The 27,855-nt window shown below is 38.6% G+C and overlaps 2 protein-coding genes and 1 long non-coding RNA gene across 4 annotated transcripts in view; 1 reads left to right on the top strand and 2 right to left on the bottom strand.

The window, feature by feature from the left end:
- The window catches only part of LOC310685426, a 621,470-nt gene that overhangs the window by 442,371 nt on the left and 151,244 nt on the right, over window positions 1–27,855 (bottom strand). The gene's annotated exons all lie outside the window — the stretch shown is intronic.
- Window positions 312–10,864, bottom strand: CEP44 (centrosomal protein 44). The gene is made up of 11 exons (XM_083456722.1): window positions 10,784–10,864; window positions 9,862–10,005; window positions 8,962–9,109; window positions 7,273–7,419; window positions 6,527–6,679; window positions 5,217–5,363; window positions 4,284–4,496; window positions 3,216–3,291; window positions 1,495–1,619; window positions 1,241–1,278; window positions 312–514 (listed from the first exon to the last, which is right to left on the bottom strand). The coding sequence occupies exons 2-11, from the start codon at window positions 9,948–9,950 to the stop codon at window positions 466–468; spliced, it is 1,185 nt and encodes a 394-aa protein (XP_083312848.1). The 5' UTR covers window positions 9,951–10,005; window positions 10,784–10,864; the 3' UTR covers window positions 312–465.
- On the top strand, window positions 11,161–27,672 carry FBXO8 (F-box protein 8). Of its 2 annotated transcripts, none has more exons than XM_083456723.1 (6): window positions 11,161–11,425; window positions 18,017–18,353; window positions 20,142–20,268; window positions 22,148–22,266; window positions 24,534–24,730; window positions 25,511–27,672. In XM_083456723.1, exons 2-6 carry the CDS (start codon window positions 18,025–18,027, stop codon window positions 25,696–25,698), a joined length of 960 nt encoding a protein of 319 aa, XP_083312849.1. In that variant the 5' UTR covers window positions 11,161–11,425; window positions 18,017–18,024; the 3' UTR covers window positions 25,699–27,672. The 2 variants fall into 2 exon arrangements, with proteins under 2 accessions (XP_083312849.1, XP_083312850.1); XM_083456724.1 differs by lacking the exon at window positions 11,161–11,425 and adding an exon at window positions 14,572–14,702.

The raw sequence follows: 27,855 nt of genomic DNA, 5'->3' as shown, positions 1-27,855 counted from the left end.
TTTCGAAAAGGCTTTAGAAAGTACACATTTACAATATGGTGTATTTGGAGTTTTCGTTAAGGCTTCTACAGCTTCGCAGATGGAAGGCATGCAATTCTCTTGGGTGCAATATGAAAGTCCCAGCTGGAGCATTTCCAACAGGATGTAAACCATGGTCCTTTAGCTGCCCTTTCAAAAACATATTACTTAGGCCAGTGCTAGCAAATGTCAATACGAAAACAGAGTGCAAGTACTGGAACAACTCTGCCACATGCACAGAGGGTTTTTTGTGCAGAAAGTAATTAAGCGCAGTTAGGTGAAAATTGCATCAATGACAAAGATATTACAAAATATTTATTTTCATAAAAATAAATAGCTTTAAATAATTTGAGTTACAAAATATCACAAAGAAATTCAGATAGCTCTAAAAATTTAAAGGCACACATAATTGCTTGCAGATATCTGGCTGTGTAGGACGGAATGTTCTCAAGAGGTGTTTCTTGAGGTCTTCAACAACTCTGAAGTTTCTTCAATCCTGAAGATATTATACAAAGAGGTTAGATATGTCAAACAAAATTGTCTACTTGCAGAATGGTAACATTGAATAAGCGCCAATTGCATTTTCCCAACTATATTGAAGAAGAATCAGACTAAAAGACAATATGGAAATATGGGTTATAGAAAACAAATATTCCAAAATATCAAACACATATTCTTAATTTTCCAACTTAACTCAAAATTTTGCACATCTTATTTCTCAGTAGGAAATTATTTTAGAACAATACAAGTTGGGGTGGGTGTTAAAAATGAAACCTGCTGAAATAGAATTATACTGAAAGAAAAAACAAACAAACAAACAATGATCATGTAAAGTTTCACAATCAGGCATTACTGCATCAAAGTACAATGCTCTTGGGTGCGAAAATGATCATGGTTTTCATTTTGTTTTTAAAAAAGAGAAACTCCTTCAATAAAACATTACCTGGGGGGAAATCTAATCACTAATAAACATATTTAGCACTCTAATCTCTAGCAACCACCAGTAAATTCACTTAACGTTGTATTTCAGAAACAAAAATAGTGACTCATCCCACAAACATGGAACTGTAGCTCGATTTATTATCCAGTACAGCCTTAAGGAAATGCCACACCTGATGCAAAGGCCTTTGAGGTTTGGAAAACACATGTACTTTCTAGATATGTTTTAAGCCAAAACAATTCCCTGCAGAGAAATAAATTTGTCTTCCCCCCCATTACTTACATTTTGCTTATTCTCTCCATTCTTTGTACTGTTGTCTCCTGCAATTTCAAAACAGGCTAAATTAATTCTTTGAAGTCCGCATTTTTCTAAGTTTAAAGGCATGAACAGAGTAACTTTATACAAGCACTTAATTTTATCAAAAGTGCTTTGAAAAAATTTGCTGTTACCCACCCCCCAAATAATAATAAAAATCAGCCAACATCTACAAGCTCTTCCAAAGCAAATCAGCTAGCATTTGTTGGTTTTTAAAGTACCTTTGAAACCTCTGACAGACCATGATTATTAACGGCCGTGGCTTTGGGAGATGGGTCTGCAGATAACTGTGAACTGTATCCAGACGACTGATGAAGAGTCTCTGGCAGCTCCGCCTTCTCCCTATCTGCAAAGAAATATTCATTTTAAACATCACCTTTGCCTTTTTGCTCTCTCACATCAGGTCAGCCATCACACAGTTTGATTTACAGAATATATTGACAAAGGAAATTGAGGGAGATGAATTTGCAAAGCTCCAAGGCCTTTCTCTCACGTTATTTCACAACCACATATTGCAATTATAACATAGATACTACCTGCGACGATTAACCAGGTATGCCATGATTCCTAGCAATGTAAGCTGTTGCAGATGCCATTACTCAAAAAGGTCATTACTTGAGAATAAACTATTTCCTGAGAGCTAATGCTTATCCGGGGGGGGGGGGGGGGGGACCGGGACCAAAAGTTTAACAACAAGTCTACAAGCAACACAAATGGCAACAGGGTTCTTCCAAGCACTTCTTAAATGCCACACTGTTCATGTCAGTAGGATCTTGGCATATTACCCTAAAGTGTTTTTATAGGCCAACCAAAACCTCTCTGCAGTGAGAAAACATCACATTGTATAAAATACCCTGTTGGCAGATCTCAGAGCCAACAGAGAGCAGCTGTACTTTATCATACAATAAATCAGTTCCAACTTACAGAGACTGCAATGAGTTGATTGACAAGTATTCATACAGCAAACCAACCATATAGTTAATATACATTTTAGATAAAATGAGAACGGATGTGGAAAATTTTCTGTCTGTTCTGCAGTTCTAAGGCATGGTGAAGTTTTAAATGTGTCTCTTGCAATTATGGTCTATAATTTTTCAAAACAAGATGTTTTCCAAAACAGTTTACAGAAACATAAACATACAAATAAACTATAAGACAGTTTTAAGACAAGCCTAAAAATGTACATTTCAAAACACTACAAAATATTATTAAAACTAGCATGAACATGACCATACAAAAAAAAAAAAACCACATAAAACAATCACAACCCAAAACTAGCCATTTAAAAGGATCAGTAAAAAGATAGGCCTTGAAGGCTCATTTAAAGGTCCTGAGGGATGGAGCCTGCCTAACTTCAAGCGGGATTTAGTTTCTTAGTTGCGGGGGCCAATGCTGTACATGTACGAAGAGAGGACAAGGCAACACTCCCAAATGTGACAATACACTTTGGTCTGGATTCCAAACTGGGCATCTCTCTGAGGGCTACTTTTGACAGTGGGAAGATCTGCCTACCTGTCAATCATAGGACATCAGGTGGCTCTATGTCCACCAAAAAGCACCAAGGCTTGCATTTGGTGTTATTTAAATTTGGTGCAGAATATAAGCCCCACTGAGACTGGTTCCATTTGGAATCTTCCAGTTGGGTTAGGTTTTGGAATTGGGCCCAAATTTAAATAGTGTAGAATGCAAGCCCTGCTGCAATGGAACAATCAGGATTTGTTCCAGACAGCAGGTGACACGTGAGTGTGGTTGGCCAAAAAATGGCTGCATGGGCCAAACTGGTGGCCTTAATTTGACTAGCAGGCCAGAGGTTTCCAAGCCCTGCTCAGCAGAAAATGAAATTTAAATAGACTGCATTTCAGTTTGCAAGAACACATTTAAACTGACAATAGCACTGTGTAGTTTTAAAAGTGGACTGGAGAAAGCTACATCAAATACTCACCAGGAGAAACTGGAGTCATATTTCTGCTAGAGGTATTTTCTTCGCTCATGTTATTAAAATCTGCAGATATATCAGCCTGAAATTATAAGACATTTCCCCCTTTATAAAGGTGCTCTTCAGCAAAATAGCTAGCATTTCCTAGATCTGGTTAATGATCTCCCTCAGTACCTTTCAGTGAATGGGTTATAATACACTCCCTAAAACAACAGTGTCAGCAGCATAGAGACAACAACGCTTTTCAGACACTACCTTTTAATCAGGAAGATCCCATAGGTTCATGTATGCCAGTTCTATCCTTTGTTTCCTCCAATCGCAATCATCCAAATTTGGCAAACTATGGTCTAAACCAAGCCACCAATGTTTCTTGCACATCACATTGGGCTCAATCCAATGCTGAAATTATGATGATGCAACGGCCTTTCATGTCTACCAACAGAGCTCCCTCTCCCTCTCCTGTCCCTTCCAGCACTCCCTTGCAGCCTCAAAATCAGTTCTAAAGGATTGGAGACCATTCAGGAGGGAGATGAGAGAGGAAACAGTAGTCCCATTGTATCAGTGGAACTAGCTCAATTGGTAGAGCATGAGACTCTTCATCTAAGCATCATGGGTTCAAGCCCCATATTAGGCAAAATATTCCTGCATTGCAGGGGGTTGGACTAGATGATCCATGTGCTCCCTTCCAACTCTACAATTCTATGACTCTATGATTCTATACACACAGTGTACATTGAATGAAGCAAGTTTATTTCTTGCTAAAGTAACCAACAGTTATTCTCTAATTATACCTCACAACTGGAAATTTATGCCCTACACAATTTACATTCAACAGAATAAAATTCAAGGTGCTGGAGGTAAGAATAAGTAAAAAATAAATACAGTAAAATAAGTTAAGTTGGCTCATAAGAAAAAAGGCCACAGTTGAGCAACATCTTTACTAGAAGCAACCAAAAGGATACACAGCTGGTAAGCTAAAACAAAACATTATTATTATTATTATTATTATTATTATTATTATTTAGGAGCTCAGTGGCAAATACATCAATGTAGCTGTAGGTGGTAAAAGCATACCTTTTTGGACTGCAGTAACAGTTGTGTTTCAAGTAGTAACACCCGGCTCAGTAAATTATTCCACTCCTTTTCATCTATAACAACCTTTCCCTGTAGTTTATCTTCTAACGCCTGCAACTTTTCTTCTACCCAGTCCAGTTTATTAAGCTTCTCCTGCAGTTCATCAAGTTGGCTCTTTAATTCTTGCATTTCATTAGTAGTTTCCTCCAAGACCTGTAAATAATATTTTATTCATCCAAAGTTTTAGATAATCTTTACTCTTTAGCCCCCTTTGTGCCTTAATTCTCTCCGACAAGAGGCAGTGACGGCCACCAACCTGAACTGCTTTAAAGAGGACTGAGGGTTAAAGAAATGAATGGAAGACAGCCATCATGGCTAGTGGCCATGGATAGCCTTTATGTTCCACCTCCACTGCAAGAGGCTTTATGCGTCTGATACCACTTGACAGGTTCTGCTTGCAAGCTTACCACAGGTATCTTTCTGGGCACTGGAGTGCTAAGACTAGACAGGCTTTTGGCCTTATTCACAGGCTCTTATGTTCTTAAAGGGTGGGTACAGCCACACTTTGGGCCCTACTGTTATGATGAATGCCTCAAGGGGTTACTGGCAGCATTATGTAGATTGTTTTCCCACTAGCTGCTTTTGCTATTTAATCATGTGTCAAATTTATTACTATTTCCTGTACCATTGGAAAAATCTTTCCTCTTCTCTCCCCCCCCCTCTGTTCTAGGGGTTCTTTCAACCCCCCACCAGAGCATATTTGGGGGTGCACAGAGGGAGGAAAGCCCTGATGTGCTAGCGGGACTCTTGCTGGCTCCCACTAGCACACCTCTTTAGCCGAATCCAGCCCATAACAATGCACAAGACATATTAGCTGAAAAATTATGATTATTTCAACAGGCAGGTGAGTAAAGAAAATTTAAAAGGTCCTACCTGTTCACGTACACTGACTGGATCATCAGCAATACAGACAACTTCTTCCTGCTCCTCCTGCTCCTCTTCTTCCTCCAGTGCTTCATTGATTATGTCTTGTGGGAGTCTTGCACTCAGCATACTTTTATGAGGTTCTATTTTAGGATTCTTTGCCATGTAAAAGACCCCCCACACAAAGTGATGCAGAGAGCATTAATAAAGACCATATAAGTCAACAGCAGAACACCTTTTAATTGAACCTGGCTATAAAACACATGTATGTGCAGGATAAAATACTTGAGGCATAAAATACAAAAACTTAGAAGTGATTTTGAAAAGATAAAAACAAAATTAAAAACAACTCCCAGTATTGTATAGACAAGGAATCTCTAAAGGCCCCATCCTCATATTGGTTCAGCATTAGCCCTATTTTTAATAAGTTGTGAGAACCAGGAACTAAGTTTCTAATATAACTTTTGCAAACTGTTTTAAAGGACTGTTTTAAAGAGGACTGTTTTAGAAACCCTCTATCAATGGTATTTGATGCCTTATTAATATACAAATAGGGTCTGATAAATGTTGTAAATGTGGATTAAACAAAACAGATCACGTACACATTTTCTGGAATTGTTCTCAAACAGAAATATTCTGGAAATCCATTCAGACTAATATCTCTGATATGTTAGTATACACTTGGAACCTAAAGCATTTCGGCTTGGTTATCTAAAAGATTTTATTCTAGAAAATGATCAAGAAATAATGTTCAAATTTATTACTGCTGCTAAGATTATAACAGCTAAAAATATCTGAATGGATTGAAAAACTTTGGTCCATAGTAGCTATGATTATGCTAATTTATGATAAAAGACTACATATAAACCAGCCTAACAGGTTTATGGAAAAATTGGGATTTTTCGTAATGTTTTGGAACAAGCTCAATGATAATATCCAAGATTATGCTGCTTTCAACCTGCTGCAATGATATTTCTATGTTATTTGAATTTTGTTTCATAAATTTGTTTTTTAAAAGTATGTTCCTCCCCAGTCAAACTGCTTCAGGAGCAGAGGGTCAGATTTCATAACTCCATATTCCATATTCCGATTACCTGAAAGGTAATCTTACAGTGCCAGGACGACAAGCCTAGAAGGCAGTGGCACAAAGAATCAGCCAGATATCTGAACACAGTTCAGTTCCTGGTGAGCATTTTTCAGACAACTTGCTCAGTAAAAAAGCTACTGTTGCTGGAAACATATCTACAGTCTTTCAGTTTTTTGTCTAAAATAATTGTGTATTTTATTTCTTCTTCTAAAATAATTTGGAGTGCTCTTGCCTGCTGAAAATCCATAGTAGAGATTGTTGCAGAATCCGGAAGAGTAGGAAAAAGATTTGTAGCACAGAACGTTGTAGAATCGGGCACACTAGGACTGTTTGCTTGTAGCTGAAGTCTAACTGGATGTGTTCTCTTTCTTGTTTGGGATTTGACCTATAAAAACACACAGAAGTCCCATCCAAATAGTTAAGGATGCGTATATTTCCCTGTTTTTACAATATGAAGTATGTTATAACAAAACATTTTGTTGACGTAATTATGCAAGTATATGAGCTCTAAGGGAAAGATATAAACACATACACTGTATCCTCTCAAGAGTGATTTTGAAGAGCAAATTGTAGCAATCAAATCCAAACATAATATTACACAACTTTGCAAGAAGTTATAACTGAAATGAAGTCAAAGTATGGCACTATGTCATTTTAATTGCCTATACACTGATGTGCAGGAAGAAGAAGAAAATTAGGGGGGAAATGAGAATTATCTGATTTCCCCAATTCCCATAGACAACAGAAAAGGGGAGTGGGGTCCACACCCAAACCAGAGCCAGTTCAGTAAGACACCCTGAGAGCCATTCATAAATTTTGTTCATTAAAATAATAAACTGATAAACGAAGCAAACACAAAGTTTTAAGACATAATAACTGTAATAACAAAAATGTGCTGGTTATTTTACTTAGACCTTAAAATATATTAACATTTTTATTTCTCAGAAGTATGAACTAAATTAATAACTTGATCAATACCTTATTAATATTACTTAATTCTTTATGCCTTTTATAGACTGAATTAATAATGTCACAAACAATCTGTATTTTTCTCTCTGCAAAACCATATTGGAGGAACTGCTGTTTTGATAGGACTGGCTTATACTGAAATTGATCTCGGAGAACCTGCAAGGAACAGAGAAAAAAGAAATTGCTTTCACAGTCACTATAACTGTGGTTACAGGTAGGTAGCCGTGTTGGTCTGCCGTAGTCGAAACAAAATAATAAAAAAATTCCTTCCAGTAGCACCTTAGAAACCAACTAAGTTTGTTATTGGTATGAACTTTCGTGTGCATGCACACTTCTTCAGATACGGGTTAACTGTGGGTTGCAACTAGTGCATGAAAACCCAGGAAGTGCTTTTTTGCATTCCTGTAATTTCTAGCCCTGTTCAGCAGTTGAAACCATATCAAAAAAGTAAGAGACCACTGTGCTTTTTTTCCCTTTCACTTCTGTTCATTAGGATTCCTATTAGATACCTAAGTGTACTTAAGTCTATAGAGCCAGTGTGGTGTAGTGGTTAAGAGCGGTAATCTCGTAATCTGGGGAACCGGGTTCGCGTCTCTGCTCCTCCACATGCAGCTGCTGGGTGACCTTGGGCCAGTCACACTTCTTTGAAGTCTCTCAGCCCCATTCACTTCACAGAGTGTTTGTTGTGGGGAAGGAAGGGAAAGGAGAATGTTAGCCGCTTTGAGACTCCTGAAGGGGAGTGAAAGGCATGATATCAAATCCAAACTCTTCTTCTTCTACTACTACTTTTTATTTGGACAAGAGTTTAGAGATATAATTTATCCCAATTTCCCTATGCCAGTTTGGCTTGTAATACACAGGTCTGTGGATAACTTTTACTGTTGATATATTGCATTTAATGGTGGTGAGACACCTAGTTAATTTATGATAAGGAGGAGTAAGTAATTTTTAAAATACAGTGAGTCGTGCTCTATTATGCATCAGCTTATGTACAGATCACTCGTTACATTATCTGGCAAGTGTAATGAGCACCAGCCTTCCTTCAACTCTTGGACATACAGAGGAGGACAGATTCCTGCCTGCTCCCCAGCTCAAAGGCTGAGACTAAGGCCAAGAAGTCATTTGCTACTGCATTGTGAAGTGTGTTGCTGCAGCACTTCCACCAAACTCTCACTGTCTGATGCTAGAAGAAGCTTCTTTAGCAGAGTTAAGCCAGGGTTGGGGGACTGTTCCTGCATAGTGTGAGATCAGTGAAAATAGTAGGGACAAGGACCCGGTAACAGGTTTTAGTTTAGCTAGTAAGATCAGTCCTAAAACCATAGATCCCTGAACTCACATGTGAACAAACCCCCTTATCATACACTTAATATATCATACAAGCTAGAACACTGCCTATAAAACGTCACAACATAATACATGCTGAAATCATACAATCATGTGAGTGCTATAACAATTTAAACCTGTTTGTAGCCTCCATAATGCCACACAACTTTTTCAGAAGACCTTTACACCATGTATGTTGCTTTAATGTTCTACTCTTGGACGTTTTAACTTACGTTTTAAAGTTGATTTTCCTTTTTTTATTTTTGTAAGGGGCTTTGGGGTTGTGGTGAAAGTAAAGTTTAAAACAAACTTTTACTTTTCCGTTATTCTCAACAAGTGGTAGTGTCACAAAGGACACTTGAACTATATAAATACCTTATAAACAGCATCAATAAAACGCAAGTCATTCTTTGCCATGAGTTTCACATCCGATTCCACTAGAAGTTCTGCAATATACGTTGAGAAGGATGTGAAGCAATAGCTGATGATGGGCAAAAATGCAGATGGATCCCCCTTTGCCAACCTGTAATAGAGAGAAAAACTAGACAGTAAGAGAATATTGTATTCCACTGCACCAGTGGAAGTGCAGCTGTTCTATTTCTGTTCCTCTAGAAACACTATATTAAAATCAGAGTGGTAACTATTTTACAGTGTACTCACATTTTGGGTGCTTTCAAATTTCCAAGCATATCTCAAGTCCTTTTTCTTGTTAACTGCAACCAACATTTTGTAAGAAAGTTTCTACTTTATAAGCATCTTTGCTTTCCATTTAAAGACACAGGAAGGGGAGGAAGGGTAACATATAAAAAGGGTCCCTTCAGACCACTGTTTTCTGCATGTCTATTCTGCATTTGTGGTGAATTTGTGCTGCAGCATCCACACATCATTCAACTTTATTATATTTTCTGTGATGATACAATACCCTGATACAATTATGAGCCCAATGCATCATGAATGCACAATTAAAAGAATGCCTGGAATAACCCCATCCAACATCAGACTATATGGATTAATATGCTGCAGATAGTTGGTTTTAGCTGCCTACCAGTGTTCATCTATTATCCAAACAGGAATACATTACAAGCAAAATTCTTGCCTCTTCTTTAACAAGTCAGTTTATTATAGTGTAGATTTTTTAAACTGGTCCACAGTACAAGCAGAAGCAACATTAAAATAACATGATTCTGATATGAGAACTGTAGATACCTTTCCCAGCAAATCATGTTTGATAGAACCAATGAATATTATAAAAAATAAAGATATACCTGCACTTACCCAGCATAATCAACATCTCTGGGATAATTTAAAAGTCGAAGTCCTTGCTCTATTTTACGCAAGTTTCCTTTTAAATCTCCTGTGGCCATGCTATCACGTTACAATTCTTATTTCATTCAGATCATAGGAAGTGCTCAGTACAGACTAGAACACAGAATAGTTGCATTTTAGAATTCAAATGCTTTGGTTAGTCATATTATATGCTCACATTATAGAACTAGCTCAAAGCAAAAATGGACTCAAGCTTTGTTGTATGAAAACAACTATCCACTTTCAACCTTGCACATGGGAAGGACACATTTCATCTTAAGTGGCATTTTTAGGGTCGCAAAAACAAAACAAAGAAGAATTGTTTTGCAAATACCACACTTTCACTCTGGAAACCCAGGCTACAACTGTACGCCCATTAAACCCAGTAAGACTAGCTTCTGGAGCATAGAATAGGATTGCACTGGGAAGGTTACAGCCCTGCGCACACTTATTCTGCTTGCAATCCAACCCCCCTTAACTGGAAGTAAGTCTCATTGAATTCTATAGGACTACTTCCGAGCAGACATGGTTAGGAGTCTGCTTCCCATTGAGCTTATTTCCACAAAAATCAGGTGTAGGATCAGACTTCAATTCCCCCCCCTCTCTTTTTTACATAGACTGCAATCCTACACACAATTAATTTACTTGCTGTTTAGCAAGCAGCTACTGAACCCGGCAAAGCTTATTTCTGCAGCTGACACATCGCTATTGCCATTAATAAACAGCAATGTCAACGGCGCCTTATAACGAACAGGTATGTCAGGTTCCTCATAGTCAAAAACAGACTCGGGACAACAAGAAAAAGGAAGAGGGAAAGAGAAGCACAGGGATAGGGGAGAAGTATAGGCGGTTATTTCGGTTACGCGTGCATAAGGTTGCAGAGTCAGCTTACCGGCTCCGGCCCACCTTTGGCCTGAAGGATGGTCGGAGCCCCGCCCACCTCCTCGCACTCCTCGCGCCGCCCCCGCCCTTTCTTTCTTCCTTTCCTCCCCCTGTTGGCGGCAGTTTGAGCGCTCCCGCGGGAACTCGAGGCAGCCTTTCGCTCCGCTCCGGCAGATTCCTCACACCTTCCTCCCTCCGAGGCTGCTAGCCCTATTGGCCGGCCCCGAGAATTTCTTCTCAGACAGCGCTATGTCCTGCAAGGGGGAGGGAAAGCGCCAATCTTTTGCAATACATAAATAAATAAATAATAATGTATGTTTTATTTCCGAGCCCCGTGGAACCGAATCTATCGCTGCGAACCCCGCGTCGGTCTCTCTGGGCCAGGAGGGGCCGACGTCACTTCCGGTAACAACATATGCGGCGGCGGCGGCGGCGGCAGCTGCATCAACAACAACCACCGTTTAGACGCTCTGGGGTGTGTGTGGAAGAGGTGACGACTCATGTTTTTGCGTAGGGACCCGGAAGCCCGTTTCCTCCGCCGGCTGCACGAGGCCGCCTGACGACGGTCCCTCCCCCCCGCTGCTTATAAGGCTCGCGCACCCGATTTGAACACGGCTCGTCGCGGCGGCGGTTGGGACTGGAGCTAGCACAGGTAAGGGGAGCCTTGAACGCGACACCGGGGGGGAGCTGCCATTTGAGGCTAATCGGGGAGTGGGGAGCGGACTTTGCCGTCTCTCATCCACCCCCGGGTTGGGATGCGGTTGGGCAGCATCTCTCTTTGAGCGAGTTTTCATGGCTGGGAAGTTGCCCCAGCTGTCTGTGTCCTTCATAGGGTTAAGTTCCTCCACGCATCCCTTCCTTGCACGAGCTCTGGCTCTTCACATCAGAGTGTCACACGCCTGAAATCGCCCTGGGAGTAGTTCAAATGTAGTGTAATCTCTCCCCACCCCCCAGCCTGCAGCCCTTCCGGTGCATGTGCATGGAGGAAATTAATAATATATATATATATATATTTTTAAGCCACCAAACCTGTTTAATAATTTGGGTATTTAGGAACTGAGGAAAGTGGTTGCATAACAGGTAACTTCTGGTTAAGTTAACTTATTGCATACTTAGGTTGGAATAAGTCTCGTTGGATTCAGTAGCAGTTTCTCAGTAAACATTAATGCAGTTTTGCCATTGGATATGTGCCTCTTGCCAAAGCTGTCTTCCTTCCTGCAGTTCTACTTATTTTAAATTTTTGCAGTTCACTTTGAAATTATCAATAAAGGGAAGATGATAAATGATCTGACTAGTGTTTCTCTCCATACAAGCTTGTGCATGCCAATACAAGGAAAATCCTAACTGGAGAGATGCTTGCCATTTCTGCTTTAAATCTAGGTCTCCAAATCTCCAGTACATTGAATTGTTGGCTTGGCCTATGACATGCCACTTTTCTTTGCCTCTACCTCTTTGGCTTCAGGACTGACCCTGTGCTTAGGCTGGATGAGACAATTGCTTGAGGCAGCAGATACCATTATCGGTGTGGTGGTGTGCCTGTCTAGTCATCAGCCCTTTGACACTTCCCTGTCAGAGATCACTGCTGCTGGTGCCACAAAGGCTTTCATGCACCCCCTAAACTTTGCCTGTTGCCAATGTTGAAGTATGGTTTAACTGCCAGTTGAGCCAACTTCTGAGTATGGTATGGACAGCACCATCTTGACCTTTGCCTTAGACAGCAATATGTCTTGGGCAGGTTCTGCTGTGGTGCCCTGTATGGTGAAGGTTTAGAGAGGATGCAAAGGCAATGATTCTGTTGTTACTTCTGGATTTTATAGATAGAACCCTACATTACACACGTTACTTGAATGTTGGTTTTCTTTCCTTACACTTTTGTGGAGGGTGAGCATGGTGCTGTCACCGGCACTTGTTTGGTGTGGAGAAGGTGAACTACCTGCCCTGTTTGGGCGTGGATTAATTATAATATTCTAACATCCATACTTTCTGTATGCAGCGTTAATCTTGCATCAGATAGGATTATAGTCACATTTGTCCATGGAAGGGGGAGTGACTTTCGGTCCTGATCTTTCATCACTTTCTTTGCTCACATCTGTGACAACTGCGGTGCAGTTGAACTGATGTCCGGTCAATGTCTCCTGTGTATGTGTGGTGCTGGAGCTGTGCAGTTCCATCAGTGCAAGCTGGCAGCTAATGAGTTGCACTTGACAGGAGAACTTAAGACACTCTCCTTTCCAGCTCCCACAGAATTTGACAGTGGATAGAATGTGGCACTATATGTGCTTTGTTGTAATTTAGATCTGTAGCCTGCTTAACATGCATAATTTTGCATAAAATTAGGGTGTTCATTATTTATGCTTTGTGGATTTCACCTTCTCTGGTAGCTGTCATCAGTCTCAAGTGTGGTGATTAGGCACCTGTTCACGTTTTTACCTTGAGAAGTTTCATTTGGGCTTTGGTCAGATATTGTTCCGTTAGTTATATAGTTTTAGCATTTATTTAGCTGCTTCTCAGATTTACTCAGGGTGAGATACCGAAATTAAGCATTTTAAAAATTAGCTAAGCTAAACATCAATAAAATCAGAATCAGATACACCATTTAGAAATTACAAATACAGTAGATATGTTTTAATGCATAGAAATAGAGCAGCAGCATAAAAATGTATGTTATAGATAAGGATTAGAATCTTCTTTAGCGAAACTGAATTTATTGTGGTATGTATTCTTGCATTTCAGGCTGAAGAGATAAAACAGATTGACATATATAACTATTAGCCAACCAATGACTGCTGTGAAACAAAGAGCTTAAGGCTCTCTGTAGCTTTTCAATGCTAACCTAGGAGTAAACTCTTAATGTGCTCAGTGGGGATTACCGTATTTTTCGCTCTATAGGACACACCGGACCATAGGACGCACCTTGTTTTAGAGGGGGAGAACAAGAAAAAAAAATCGCCCCTTCTCTGCTCAGCGCTCCTTCAGCGAAGCGGCAGGAGAAACGGAGCCCCTTCCATTTCTCCTCCTGCTTGGCTGAAGGGGCGCTGCGTAGCTCTCTCTCTGCTGAAGCCAGTACAGTCCTGCTCTCCTGGCTTCAGGGAAAGGAACCTGAAGCCTGCGGAGCGGGAACTCGCACTGCGCTCCGCAGGCTTCAGGCGGCTATCCCGACCCCTCTTGCTCTCCAGGCTTCAGTGAAAGCAACGTGAAACCTCCGAAGCGCGGAGGGAGCACTCCCTCTGCACTTCAGAGGCTTCGCATTGCTATCGCTGAAGCCAAGGAGCCTGCATTTGCTCCAAAGGACGCACACACATTTCCCCTTAATTTTTGGGGGAGAAAAAGTGTGGCCTATAGAGCGAAAAATACGGTACTTCTGAGCAGACATACATAGGATTGCAGTGCTGGTGAAGCAAATTTTGAAATGTCTTCTGCTGAAGTTACCTACTGTGTACAGGTTGCGTCTGAAAGGTGTTCCTGCTTTCCCTATGCAAACTTCAGAATGATCCATAATGTTGTTATTGGAGATGGGCAGAGGAATCATGTGGAGATGAGGTGGGGCAGAGAGTCCATGGCAGAGGAACTGCTGCTTCTTATGCCCTGCTGACTAGAGTGAAAGTTGGTGGGGCAGGGCAATTAAAAGAAATTCTGCCGTGATCAAGGGTTTTCTTTTCTTTTGCTGCAATTGCCTGTTTGGGAAAAGGAAAAAACTACAGTAGGCATAGTTTTGTGGCCAGTTTGGGGGAATGGAAGGACTTTAGATCTTATAGATCCAAGCCCCCACCCTCATATTTCCCCTTTTCCCCACTGATAGGAAGGATGTGGTGGTAAAGAAGCCTCTGGCAGTAGAAAACATCCTTCTCTGACTCTCTCCAGCCATGGAAGGGAAGGCTATGGCATTCTGCAGCCCATTGGCTGCCCACCCTGGCAGCTGAAGGGGAAAGGTGATACTGGCTTTATTAATGTGGGGGGGGGGGAGTGCTGAAAGACAAATTGCACAAAAGCACGTGCTTTTCGTTATTTACATCATTCTCTTTTTTGCTATATGTTTCTTCCAATGGGCATTGTTCATTACAGGATATGAGGTTTTATCCTAGATGTTACAGTAGTCAGCTTCTGGAATGTCCATCTCAGGATTATTGCTAAAAATAATTGCTTTGTAGGAAAAAAGCAGAGATAAATCCTTGGAAAAGCCACAGAGAGCCTTAAGCTCTTGGTTTCACAGAAGTCATTGGTTGGCTAGTAGTTATATATGTCAATCTGGTTTATCTCTTCAGCCTGTTCAGTTAGTACTTAGTATAACGGAGAGCACAACCTATTTTTATAAATATTGTTGACAGGTTTCAGTAGTTACAAATATAGTTTTATTAGAGCCTCTCTTGTGAAATGCTCCCATGTTGTGTATGGAATCTTAATTTTCAGTTAATTTTTAATCCGTTACCCATTTTACAGTCTGATTCTAATGCATTTCCACTGAGTGTGTCTCCTAGATAAGTATGCACGGTTTGTAGTCTTATACCATTAGTTGCCCTTACAAACAGTATATATGGCAATATAGGCTCTTTTCAGTTTGGATAGCTGCTTTACAGTTTGGATTTCACCAAAGCCTAGCCTCTAAACACTTCACCAAAGCAATGCAACAGCTTTATTTAAGCAGGCTTGTATTAATAGGGGAAGTGTATGTGGTATTTAAGTTTTGTATGTTTTTGCTTCTTTTTGCCTATGTTCTTATTGTCCATCTAAGAACAGGTTGATTTATAAATAAAAATGAATTTTTACTGTATTCTTCAAAGATGAGATGCATGTTATAAAATTGTACTGAACACTTCTGATTGTTGGAATGCAAAACAACTGGCATAATTATTTGTTCTGAAAAGCGGAAGCTTTTGTTCCGCTCATAGTCATTACAAGTGTATCTGTTGTTCCTAGACTACAGTACACAGCTTGTGATCTGCTGCAGATCAGAACACTGTGTTACAAAAATAAGTTAAAATGCTTATTTGAGTTATCATCAGTTGTAAAAAGCATGATTAATAGTAATTAATATTACCATCAGCTGAAATACAGTTTAATTCTTCAATACCATTCAATGTTTATTTAATGCCAGTCACATGCTGTGCACTATACTGAAGTGATAGAAAACTGTTTTGGATGTAATGACGTTGCATAGGGAATAGGAGACGACACCCCCACCCCAAGTGCCTTATCCCTGGAAGCCCTCCCTGAATTAAGTTTTTGAATTTTTATATTTAGGGTTAAATGATGTATACTGTGCTCTGCTGTTAGCAATGAGCTGCAATGAACATTTCATCTATAAAGCCCAAATGATTTAGGATCTGTGTACCTTTAAATGTCTTTGCTGCTGCAGATTGGACATGTTTATGCAAATTACTAGAGCAGTGTTGAGATTCTGGGCTATATTTCTTCCATCGTGAGTTCACATTTATGGCCTAATTCAGGAGACCTTTGATTTGTTGACCTTCTAAGAATTGTGCAAGACTCATGGTTGTTGTTTTTTAAATCTGGCTTTGCTCGTTTGTATGTATGATCATGTATGGGCAAGATAAGGCTCTCAGCCTTATCAAGCCTTCACAATCTCCTCACTCAGCAGCCTACACTACTGTTACTGAATTGTTTGGGGTGGGGATTGGTCCAGATTTGTAGCTTGTGAACCATCTTCTGATTACTCCTGTGATAAGTTGTTGGGATTCTTACCTTTTCTTTGTTGATCTCTTTTAAAACATGTAAATAAAGTTCATATAATTGTTCTACATTAAGTGATTTGACAAGTTCTATATTGTCACAACATGCATTCTTTCTCTAAACGTTGCTTTTATTCTGTTCATGCGCCTATGTTACAAGTCAAGAACGGATAACTACTTTTGAGTTTGGGGATTGACCTTGAAAAGCCTGTTCTGCCTGCACAAGCCCCACTAAAATTAGCAGGTTTTATGATGAGAAACTATGAGCTTATACAGCTTTCCTTCAGCTTTTTAGTAAATACAAGCTAATACTGAAAAACATGATGTAGGTGCCTAATTTACAAGGTGACTGAACTAGACTTCAGGGAGGATGTTTTTAATTGCAGTCTAAAACATATGTTGGACATATTTAGGATACAGTCCTTTGCACAACTCTAAACTGCTGTTATATTCTATTGAAATCAACAGGATTTAAGTATTCCATCTGTATACACAATGCAGCCTCACATGTATTGCCATGACTCCTTTCCCAGTGCAGTTTGTTTATCTAGGCAATGTCATTGCTCCCGTAATGCTAGAGAGAAGTGAAAGAATTTCCAAGTCCTAAACAGCTGTCCTGAAGTTGCCTTCAAAGCTGGAACTTGTAAAATATTATTTGGCAAATAATTGTGGAGAACAATTGCTAGAATTCAGCCCCCCCCCCCCCTTCCCAAAGTAGAAATTCCTTTCACACACATACATAGGGAAAGGGCTGTCTCTTGCATCTTTTAAGAGGTGCTGCTCTACCTGACCTACTTCCCAAAAATGTTGCATTTTTCATCTTGCCCATAAAAGGAAGTGGTAAAGGGTATAAATTTGGAGATATAGATAGTCATAATAAAGTGGACTTCATTAAGCCTGAGCAGAAAAAATAGCTCTTGGAGTATAAAGTCTTCCATTGAATAGCTTCAATCATGCCTTTCCAGTTTTCTCAAACACTCGATAAGCTGCTTAAAAGCATATGTGCTTTGTTTTAACACAATAAAATAAAATCTAGTTGTTATATTTATATACTAGGGACAAAAGGTTTTTAAACACCACAGTCGCATAAGATACTTAGAACAGAGATATTTCCTGCAAAACCACAGTGAAAGTGTTTCTGGTGTCTGCAGGCTCACCTGAATGCTTTCTAGTACTGTACAGTTATAAGACTTCTGTTGGTGGTGGTTGTTTGCACTGGCATTTTAATGGTTTTCTAAAGTGTCAAAGTAAAGATACCAGTTTGATTTTTTTAAAGCCAGTAGTTAGGATGAATGAAAGTTGTAGTCCAATACATCTGGAGGGCATCAGGTTGGAGAACGCTGTTATGGGTTATGTTTGTCATGCCTTTCATTCATTTTGTAATCCTTTGGGTGAAAATCACTTTAATGCTGTGCACTGTTTAAGCATAATTGCATGTAGAACCATAGACTTTATTTGCTTGTTCTTACAAATATGACTATGAAACTGTTTCTTCTGTTGGTTAATGAACTAATCTGGGTGTATCCTTGTGTTCCTCCCCCCTTTACAACCTGCAGGCTTGCAGATGGGTCAGGGGCTGTGGAGAGTGGCCAGGAACCAGCAGCTGCAACACCAGGGATACGCGGGACAAAGCTATCTGTCCAGAGAGCATGGTAGAAGGATAGCTGCTAATAACATTTCAAACGCAAACCATCGGAAACATGCCCAGGGAGGCATTGACATTTACCATCTGTTGAAAACTCGGAAGTCAAAAGAACAAGAAGGGTTCATCAACCTGGAAATGTTGCCTCCTGAACTTAGCTTTACCATTTTGTCATACCTGAATGCAACAGACCTCTGTCTGGCTTCATGTGTTTGGCAGGATCTTGCTAATGATGAGCTTCTTTGGCAAGGGTAAGTTAATGAGAGGTCATGAGCACAGGTTACAACAGTCAATTTAGATCCAGGATTTCTTGTCCAAACCATTTGCTTCTTTAAACAAAACATCAAAAATGAAAAACTACTGTGTAATTGTAATTGTAGCTAATTAACTAGGCTTTTTGAGCCTCCAAATTGCAAGTTAAATCCGATAAGGAGAGTACAGAGTGATAGAACTTCAGGAGCAATTAACTTAAGTTTTCAAAGGTGATGGTACTTCAGAAAAAGAGTGTGCTCTCAGGTCATGCAGAGGCATTTCAGAAATGGTAAGCGTTCTTGCACGTGATTCTTACTTTTGTGGAAACCGTAATGGCTCTATTAAAAAACTAGGTACATGGTGGTCTAAAGAAGGCATAGGCAAACTTGGCCCTCCAGATATTTTGGGACTACAACTCCCATAATCCCTAGCTGACATGACCAGTGGTCAGGGATGATGGGAATTGTAGTCTCAAAACATCTGGAGGGCCAGGTTTGCCTATGCCTGGTCTAAAGACACTAAAGTGAAACTACATGTTTGGTGAGAGCATGAAACATAACACTGAACTCATTGTGGCTGCTTCTAGAACTATTTTTCAGCATAGCTATCACAAGTATCATACAGTTGCTCATGAAAATTCAGTTCCTATCCTGGTCTACATATGGCTTGCTGAATTTGATAGTGCAAATATTTTCAAGATCAGCACTTTGGGCTACAAGGTTGTCTTAAATGGAGAGGGCCTGTTTTTGTGTAATGGCACCAGTCAGTAATGTTTCTGGAAGCAGAAAGTTAGCCTTCTCTTCATAATGCTCAAAACAACTGCTTGCCTGGCTACAACTTGACTAACTGGTCACAAAAAAGGGAGAGTGGAGAAAATGAGTTTTGTGTGTACCACTTCCCAACATGTAGGTGTGCATTAATAAGATTTTGTACAGGGCAAAGTTAAAAAGCCCTTGGGAAGGGTAAAAGGAGTGTGTTGACCCATGCAATTGGAAGTACGTCTTGAATTTCTTCATGAGATTTATTTTTTTCATAAAAATAAATTTAATAGTTCAATTGCACCCTAAAGCACCAAGTTCCAGATATAGTTAGATGTTCTTTACTTGATATACTCTCTAAAGGATAGGCAGTACTGGGTTGTAATCCTGCATGAAGCACACAACCACACACTGGATGACATTCCTTCTCTGTGAATTGATAAATTCTCTGAAAGTAAAGCTCCTCTCTCCTAATGCCTGGTAGGTTTATTATTTTTTTAAGATTCAAGCTTGGGGTCAACTGATGTTTACATTTACTTACCCGGTTAGTCTCTGAAATATTAATGAGACTTTTAGGATGAGAAGGCAAGTACTGGATAGCACCATTCATTAAGCCCCTCACGCTACAGAGGCTTACATGTACTTACAGTTATCTGTTTGACTATTTCTGTGTGGAAATTTAGACATGTATATGTTTGGAAGATTTTTGTACTGATACTACTTGCGTTGGCAATGATGCAGTACAAAAAAATAAGTCAGTTTTTCGGTAGTTGTGCAAATCCTAGGTATTTAATTGGTTCACTCATTTTTCTTCATCAAACATAATGAGAAGTATGTTTTAGACTATTTAGAAAACTCCTATTAAAGTCTATGTACTAGGTTATATTTATATAACTGAAACATTAAGTGGTACTTTTCAAGTACTACTGTAATATCTGGTGGGCTCCTAGAATCCTGAAATCTTGGACCTGAAAATGAGTTAGAGCACAACCTATTTCCGTATTGAACATGCTTCTTCCATTTTTGTAGATTGTGCAAATCCACTTGGGGTCACTGTTCCATATACAATAAACGTCCGCCTCTGGGATTTTCATTTAGAAAACTGTATATGCAGTTGGATGAAGGCAGCCTCACCTTTAATGCCAATCCAGAAGAGGTGAGTTGATGTTGATGACAATAGTAAGTGGTTGGTGATAGTTCTGGTGCTCTTGTTGGTTTCTAAACTGCTGGGCAGATCTAAAGTTAGTGGAGCATAGAAGTGCCCAATAGATGTACAATTGAAAAATAATAATAATCATTAATTAGAAGCATACTTTCTGGTATGTACATTTTGTTGAAATCCATTTGTACTTGCTTAAAGCAAATGTTTTAGGATTAAGGTTTAACAGAAAGTACATTACTTCGCCTTTGACTACAGGTTTATGAATAAATGTCTCATTTGTAGAAAAAATGAGAAAATAAATATATGCAGTTGTGGCACAAAATGCTAACACAGTCCAGTGTGGTAAAGCTGTTCATTAATTGGAACTTCAGCTTTGTTATGGAATTAAGAAACAAAGAAAGCTTGACTCCTAATGATTGTTTTACTTTAACAAAGGATGGAGTTGTCTTTAAACACTTTGTAATGCTGAAACAAACCTTAAATGTAAAGTAGCGGGTATAATAACTGAGAGCTTTGGTTAGCAGGTGGGTTAGAAATACTCCAAATAAATTAAATACTGTTATGTGTTACATTTATGCATCCTGTGTGTGTTTAGAGCCCTTAATTTTTTGATCATGTTCATTTTCTAATTTTCTGTTTGCTTTTTCTGTCTTGTAAAACTGTTTTGTTGAAAGAAAGAAATGTTAGGTAATCACCCGCCTGGGCCAACTTAGGTGGGCTGGACCACCTACCTGTCAATCCTCATTATGACATCAGGTGATTGACAAATGACGGTTTCCCAACCACTTGTCAAAGCTGAACTATGGGCTTGGGGGTGATAAAGATCTGGCCTGCTGGGCCCAAAAGGTTCCTCAGACTTGCACTATAGGACCATCAGCTAATCTGTTCTTGTCAGTAGCAAACTAGTTATGGCTTCCTTCTGCTTTTAGCAAGGACAAACACTGATGAAGGAGCACAAGCTGCTGTTGGGAGTAGGTGCAGTTTCCAGTGGGAGGATACCAGAAGTGCCTTGTGCAAGTGTTACATTTCATCATATATTTTATAATTTTCATTAAATGTGTGTGAGCAGTTTTCCTCTTCTCTTCCTCATGTGGATAGTGTTTAGACTGCAGGCATAGGCAAACTCGGCCCTCCAGATGTTTTGGGACTACAACTCCCATCATCCCTGACCACTGGTCCTGTTAGCTAGGAATGATGGGAGTTGTACTCCCAAAACATCTGGAGGGCTGAGTTTGCCTATGCCTGGTTTAGAGCAAGAATAATTTAGAAAATGTAATCAATATTTCTGTAATTTGATTATAAGAACTAGTCAAATAACATATTTTACGGCACATGCTGGTCTGTGAGTTTCCTGAAATATATTTTTTAACATTTAGAATATGTTATGTGGTTTCAAGACATGTGCAGGCTAAACATGCCTGCATTTTAACATCTTATAACATCTTATAAGTTCAAAACCATGCATTCATTTGAATGTGATCTTGTACACAGCAGGACATGAAAATGACTGTTTTAAAGTAAAATGAATGCTATATAATAAAGGCTGACTAAATGTTCAGCATGATACCCAGTTAGGAAATGAAGTACGGTTCCATAGCAGTCTTAAATTTCAACCTAGTATGACACACACAATCAAAAAAGAGAGAAGGTTCATGTTGAAGGAAGTATGTTTCCTGCTGCTTTACTACATATAAAATCTCATTAATAACTACACTAATGCATGTTTTATTTGCATATGAATTGGATGGCATATATTGAAATGTAGTTCTGAAGATAGAATTTCTTCATCATTATTAGGATTTGTTCCATTCCAAATTCCCCTGTTGAGCACAAAAACCTAATATTGCATATATAAAACATCTCTTTGTCCCAGGGAGTCAACTACTTCATGTCCAATGGAATACTGGATGATTCACCAAAGGAAATAGCTAAGTTTATCTTCTGTACGAGAACACTAAATTGGAAGAAACTGAGAATCTATCTTGATGAAAGGTAACTTTATTATAAACTGGGAAGCATTGTATTCCCTTTTATTTAGCAGAGTTGTATTTTCATTTGAAACACTGGAAGAATGGGGCATTAGTTAATAATAAAATACATCAATTTAGTGACGGCAAAGCTGAGGATCTTTTTTTATTCTTTTTTTGGGCACTTTACCAATGAAATTTACCCAATAGTGGAAAAATGTGTTGATAGCAAGTTTCTTGCAATAGAAATCTAGCATTAATTGGAATGATGCTCCTCTGCTGTTCATCAAACACTTCAAACTCTGGAAAGGAAAGTAATCCCTTAGTTAAAATCTTGTTCAGGTTGCATATGACACTTGCCCCAGTTATAGAACCATTTCTTTAGCCATATTAGGTTCAAACTAGTAAGCACTAATTGCTATAGTGCTTGAGCAAATTCTGATGTTCTTGATATTATTTTAAAACTATACTATCCATATATGGTATTGAGGATTTCCTAGGAATAATTATTTGTTTACATGCTCAAGACTATCTCTGAGTTGCTGCCCTGGGGCAGCTATCTAGCTTGCAGAAGGAATTCCAGACCTGTTTTCTTGACTGCTAACTTTGGTTTTTATCGGCTCACTATGTACTGTATGTCTGGAATTGTGGTCTCCGCTGATGATGATGATGATTTTTATTATCAACAACAACAACAGTCAGAGTTCTGATTCCGTTTATAACATATCTTGGGAGAAAAAGTGAGAGCCCCTCACTTTCATCCAGTCCATGAAAGTCCATGTATTCTGCAAAATGTTTACACCATAATAATTCTATTCCTGTTAAGGTACCACAACACTGTTGATCTATCCAGGGAGTTTTCTTTTGAACTGAAGCAAAGGGTAAAGTAATGAAAGGCTAAAAAGAGCCAAGCAGATGTAGGAGTAGGAAAATGGAACATGTAAATAGGCCCTTAGAAAGAGAAGAAGCGAAGTGTACAACAGAAACCCCCCAAAAATGTTCCATATACAAAAACCCATAGACAAATGTCAGAAAGGATATCAAAGTGATCTGAGGATGAAATGAATTTTAGAGTTTTAGAGACAACTCATTTTGGTAAAAACCTGGACTGTAATTGGAGGCTCTAACTAACATATAGCAGAGGTGCCTGTTGTGACCTGCTTCCTGTATACCTCTTCCATCATGTGTTCTCTTCCTTTTATCTGACATTCTCCGTTGTTAATGTGTTCATATGAAATGTATTATTGTTTAATATTATCTGTAGTTGGCTTTGTTTATTTGTCAGTTGATGGCTCAGGTATTTGAAATATTAAGGTTTCAGTTCTGTACATACGTACCTGGGAAGTAAGCTCCTTGGAAATTGCCTATGTAGGATTAGGTTGTAAATTGTATTGGAAATATTTTGAAAATGTTCATGTAATCTTGATTGGCACTTACTCAGCTGTTGCAACCTGAAAAGTTTCAGGAAGTCTCCAGGATATATAGTCTCATTGACAATACCATGCAGATTCTTAAGGTTGGGTGCATTAAGAGCTGAATACCTGTGTATGATCCACTCAAAGAGCCATCTTGTGATTGAAAACAGCAGCCTCAGAACTGTTACTTATTTTTCTAGCTCTAGTAGCTATCAATGAACCAGTCTTACAGACTACTGTACTACATGCATATATGATATATGACCTTCATCAGATGTTTCTGTGGCATATCTGATTGCATTGCAGTGCATTGTTTCAATATTTTAAAAGAACTGTTAGTCTTATTGCCATATCTTTCTCTAGAGGGAGGTTTTGTTTTCCATTATTTGCATATCTTGATAAGTTATGATGTCTGGGTTTTTTTACAGTATGTTGTTGATACATACAGACTTGCAATGCAATATATTTTTGCCGTTCTATATCCACAGAAAGAAAATAACTATACATATTGCAACACCCTTTAACGTGCTATACCAATGGACAGGAATCGTAATACTTAGGTGTAATTTGTACTATAAAGAGCACCAATCATGCTAAATATATGTTAGGTTGAACTGTATACTGTTTGTTCTGGTTTGTAGATCTTCCCTTATTAAGTCTTGATGAAATGAAGGATTTAGAACAGAAAAGTAACCCTCTCCCCAAAGTCTTTATGGTTACAGTTCTATACACACCTGGGGGTAGGTTCCATTGAATTCACTGGGACTTGCATCTGAGTAGATTTGCATAGGTTTCACTGATAAGTTTCAAAAATGTTTTTTTGCATAATTGTCACTTGTCTTAAAAGGCTTTTCTTTTTCCTTTTTTTTTAAATTAGGCGAGATGTTTTAGATGACCTTGTGACACTACACAACTTCAGAAATCAGTTCTTGCCAAATGCACTAAGAGAGTTTTTCAAGCACATTCATGCCCCTGAGGAGCGTGGTGAATATCTTGAGACTCTTATTACAAAGTTCTCACACAGATTTTGTGCTTGTAACCCTGATTTGATGAGAGAACTTGGCCTTAGCCCAGGTAAGAAGAAATGGCCTGCAGTTTAGATGGTGTGGAATGTTGTTTTGTAGTATTAATCAAGTCCTGACAAATATGCAAATGTTTCTTTTTAGGTCTTGCGAGATTTAAGAGCTCTGAATCTGCATATGCTTATGGCTTAGTTATGCGTTAATCAAGTTTATTTCCCAGTAAATATATTTACTGTAACCCAACACAGGCTTATGTTCCTTTTAAGGTCAGATTGGTTTTAGTGTGATTTGAGCACCAGTAACTACACAAGTGGATTGTTCAGGTTAGATGGACACCTCTAGTAAGCATTGTGTACAGCATTCCAGATATAGTCATATTCTCTGTGCTCCATTCCTTTACCTGTGATTGTTTCTTCTTTAACTCAAGAATATTGATGCATCATAGGTGAAGCTTGTTAGAGCAAGAGACAGGACTATTTTGGAATTGAAAGCCCAGTTATAGAACACCTTCTTCAGGAAGATACATGTAACAAAAAAACACCAACCCACCAGACAAAGCCCCCCTTTTTTTTTTCACCAAGCCCTTTAAAAACACTTATGATAATAAAAAACGTTTTACGTCTTCCAGACAGTCATGCTTAGAGTAGATTTATTTATTTTATTTCATAAAATTTAATTATGTTGACTGTTTTTTTAAAAAAAACGCAAGCAAGACATTGGCAGGGCCATGCCCTAAAAAATATTTGTTTTAAAAATTGTTGTTGTAAAAAGTTGTGTTTTCTTAAAATGTTATCTGTTCAAAGTCATGACTTTTTCTTCCGTTTCCCCTTAGATGCTGTCTATGTACTATGCTACTCTTTGATTCTGCTTTCCATTGATCTTACTAGTCCTCATGTGAAAAATAAAATGTCAAAGAGAGAATTTATCCGAAATACACGCCGCGCTGCTCAGAACATTAGTGAAGATTTCGTTGGGCACCTTTATGACAATATCTACCTTATAGGCCATGTGGCTGCCTAAAAAGCACAATTTGCTAGGACTTAGAATTTATAGTTTAAAAGGAATTGGATCTCTAATGAGATTTGGGTTTTGTTTGTTTTGTTGGTAGATATGGGGGTTATATTAGTGCTGGTCATACTAACCTCCGTCTGCAATCAAAAATGTACAAGAACAACATTTTTTTAGCAATTTACCATGAGAACTGAAGAATTTTGGATTTTTTAAAATTTTTGCTTACAGTTTGCACAAAAATTACCATTAGTTTGACATGTTACAATTTCTGAATGTTAAACTGACATTATGATTTTAAACTGACAAGATGGTGGACTTATGCAGTAGATTTGCTTGAACACTTTAACCAGTTCTTTTGTTTTTTTTAAATACCATGTAATGTGTACATATTTAAAGAGATTTATAACCATAATTATTTTATTGTAAAATATTTTAACTAAAAAATTTCCTGTCTCTCTCTAGACTAGACTATGTCTTTTCGTATTTATTTCTTTACTTTGTGAGACTGCTCTGGTTCATTTTGCTGTTGCCTTTGTTTAATAGCATTTGGTATGCACACTCTTCAAAAGCTAATTTAAAGACACAAAGCATTTTAGATTCTAAACTGCCATTTTCAGCCACCAGCCTAGCATAATTGGGTAGTATCTGGCTGTCTTTGTGCCTTAAAACATAGGACATATTTTGTAGCTATGGCTCCTCAGGGTTGGGTGCCTTCATAGCGGCTGCCCAGAAATAGTAATAATAACAAAATTAACACTGAAAATCATGGAGGTTATGCAAGAACAGTTGTATTACAGCTGATTCATTTCACTTCCACTTAAGCAAGAGACATTCTTGGTGAATTTGACCTAGAATTAGTGGCTGGGATCCTTTGCGCAAGCCTAAGGCATTTCTGTTTGCATATGGTCCCTCTTACCCAATTTCCACCAATTCCTCCTGTTCATGTCCTGACCCAACTATTCAGGAAGATCAATGATGCTCAGGAATTCTTGAGGTGGGAGAAATGAGAAAACCACATTGTATGTGTGAAGTTCCACATACAATATTAACAATTAAATCTCTCTCCTGCCTGGAGTATCCCAAGTGTGCCTTGCATATGGAAAATTCTCCTTTCTCAGTTACGTTCTGCTGCTACCTACTACAGTGCCTGTGAATAGGTTGTGAGAATTATCTGAGCAGTATCGTTCACCAACAGCAGCCCAAGCAGTACTTGAGCTGGCACAGGTGAAACACAATAATCATAACTCACAAGTGGGAAAACATCCATTTTCCCCTCAGTTATAGCTGGTGTCCATTTTTCCGTAGAATAGCCCACCCAAGAACTATATATGCTCATAGAGTTTCACAGTATGATTATGATAATGAAATGTTAAAGAAGATATTTAAAAGCTATGGAAATTAAGCAGCTTGGGTTCCCTTCATTTCTGTACAAATAACTGAACCTGCTTTTTTTTTTTTTTCCTTTGACCAATCCCAGTGTGTGGAAATAGGCTATTTTCTTTTTTGGGTGAGGGAGGATAAGGTTTTTATTAAAAAAATCTCATAGGGATAGTAGTTAAACCCTCTCCAACCCTTAATATAGGCATAACTAAATCCAGCTTTGATATGGAATATAATTCATGCTATAATGTAGACAAACATTAGCCACAGGAAAAGTTTGAGTCCCAATATAAAAACTTACCCAGGGCCTCAGAATTTCCATAGAAAACCCAGACATCCAAAAGCAAAGAAGTGTGTTCAATGTGTAAATTTCTGTTCCATGTTTTGTAGATATTCAGTATATCAGTTTCATTCAGTTTTATTTTAGATACGAAAAAAATCTTGTACAGCTGCTATTCCTTGTTTTCAGGGCTACTGTGTATCTTTTGCAAAGCAAGTTAAACCCATCCTACATTTGGGAGGATACATTTAATACATCTTTAAACATGCAATAAGTTAAAACATTTCTCAAAGCTTCAAATAAAGGACAAATTTGAAGAAGAATCTACTGACTAAAAGGTCCTCGACTGACAAAGGCTGCGTGTGTCTGTTCTGAAAAGATTTAAAACACCACTTGAAGTAATGTGGTGTTGACAGTGCTTGATAATGCTATTTAATTCATTATAATTGATTTTTCCCAATTACTAGGATTCATGATTTATGCGAACTACTCATTTGTAGTTTCTT

This window comes from Podarcis tiliguerta, assembly GCF_965153285.1.
Source record: "Podarcis tiliguerta genome assembly, chromosome: 9".
In the NCBI taxonomy this organism is placed as follows: domain Eukaryota; kingdom Metazoa; phylum Chordata; class Lepidosauria; order Squamata; family Lacertidae; genus Podarcis; species Podarcis tiliguerta.
Note: the sequence above shows the minus strand (reverse complement) of the source record. Positions and strands in the feature narration are given on the sequence as shown.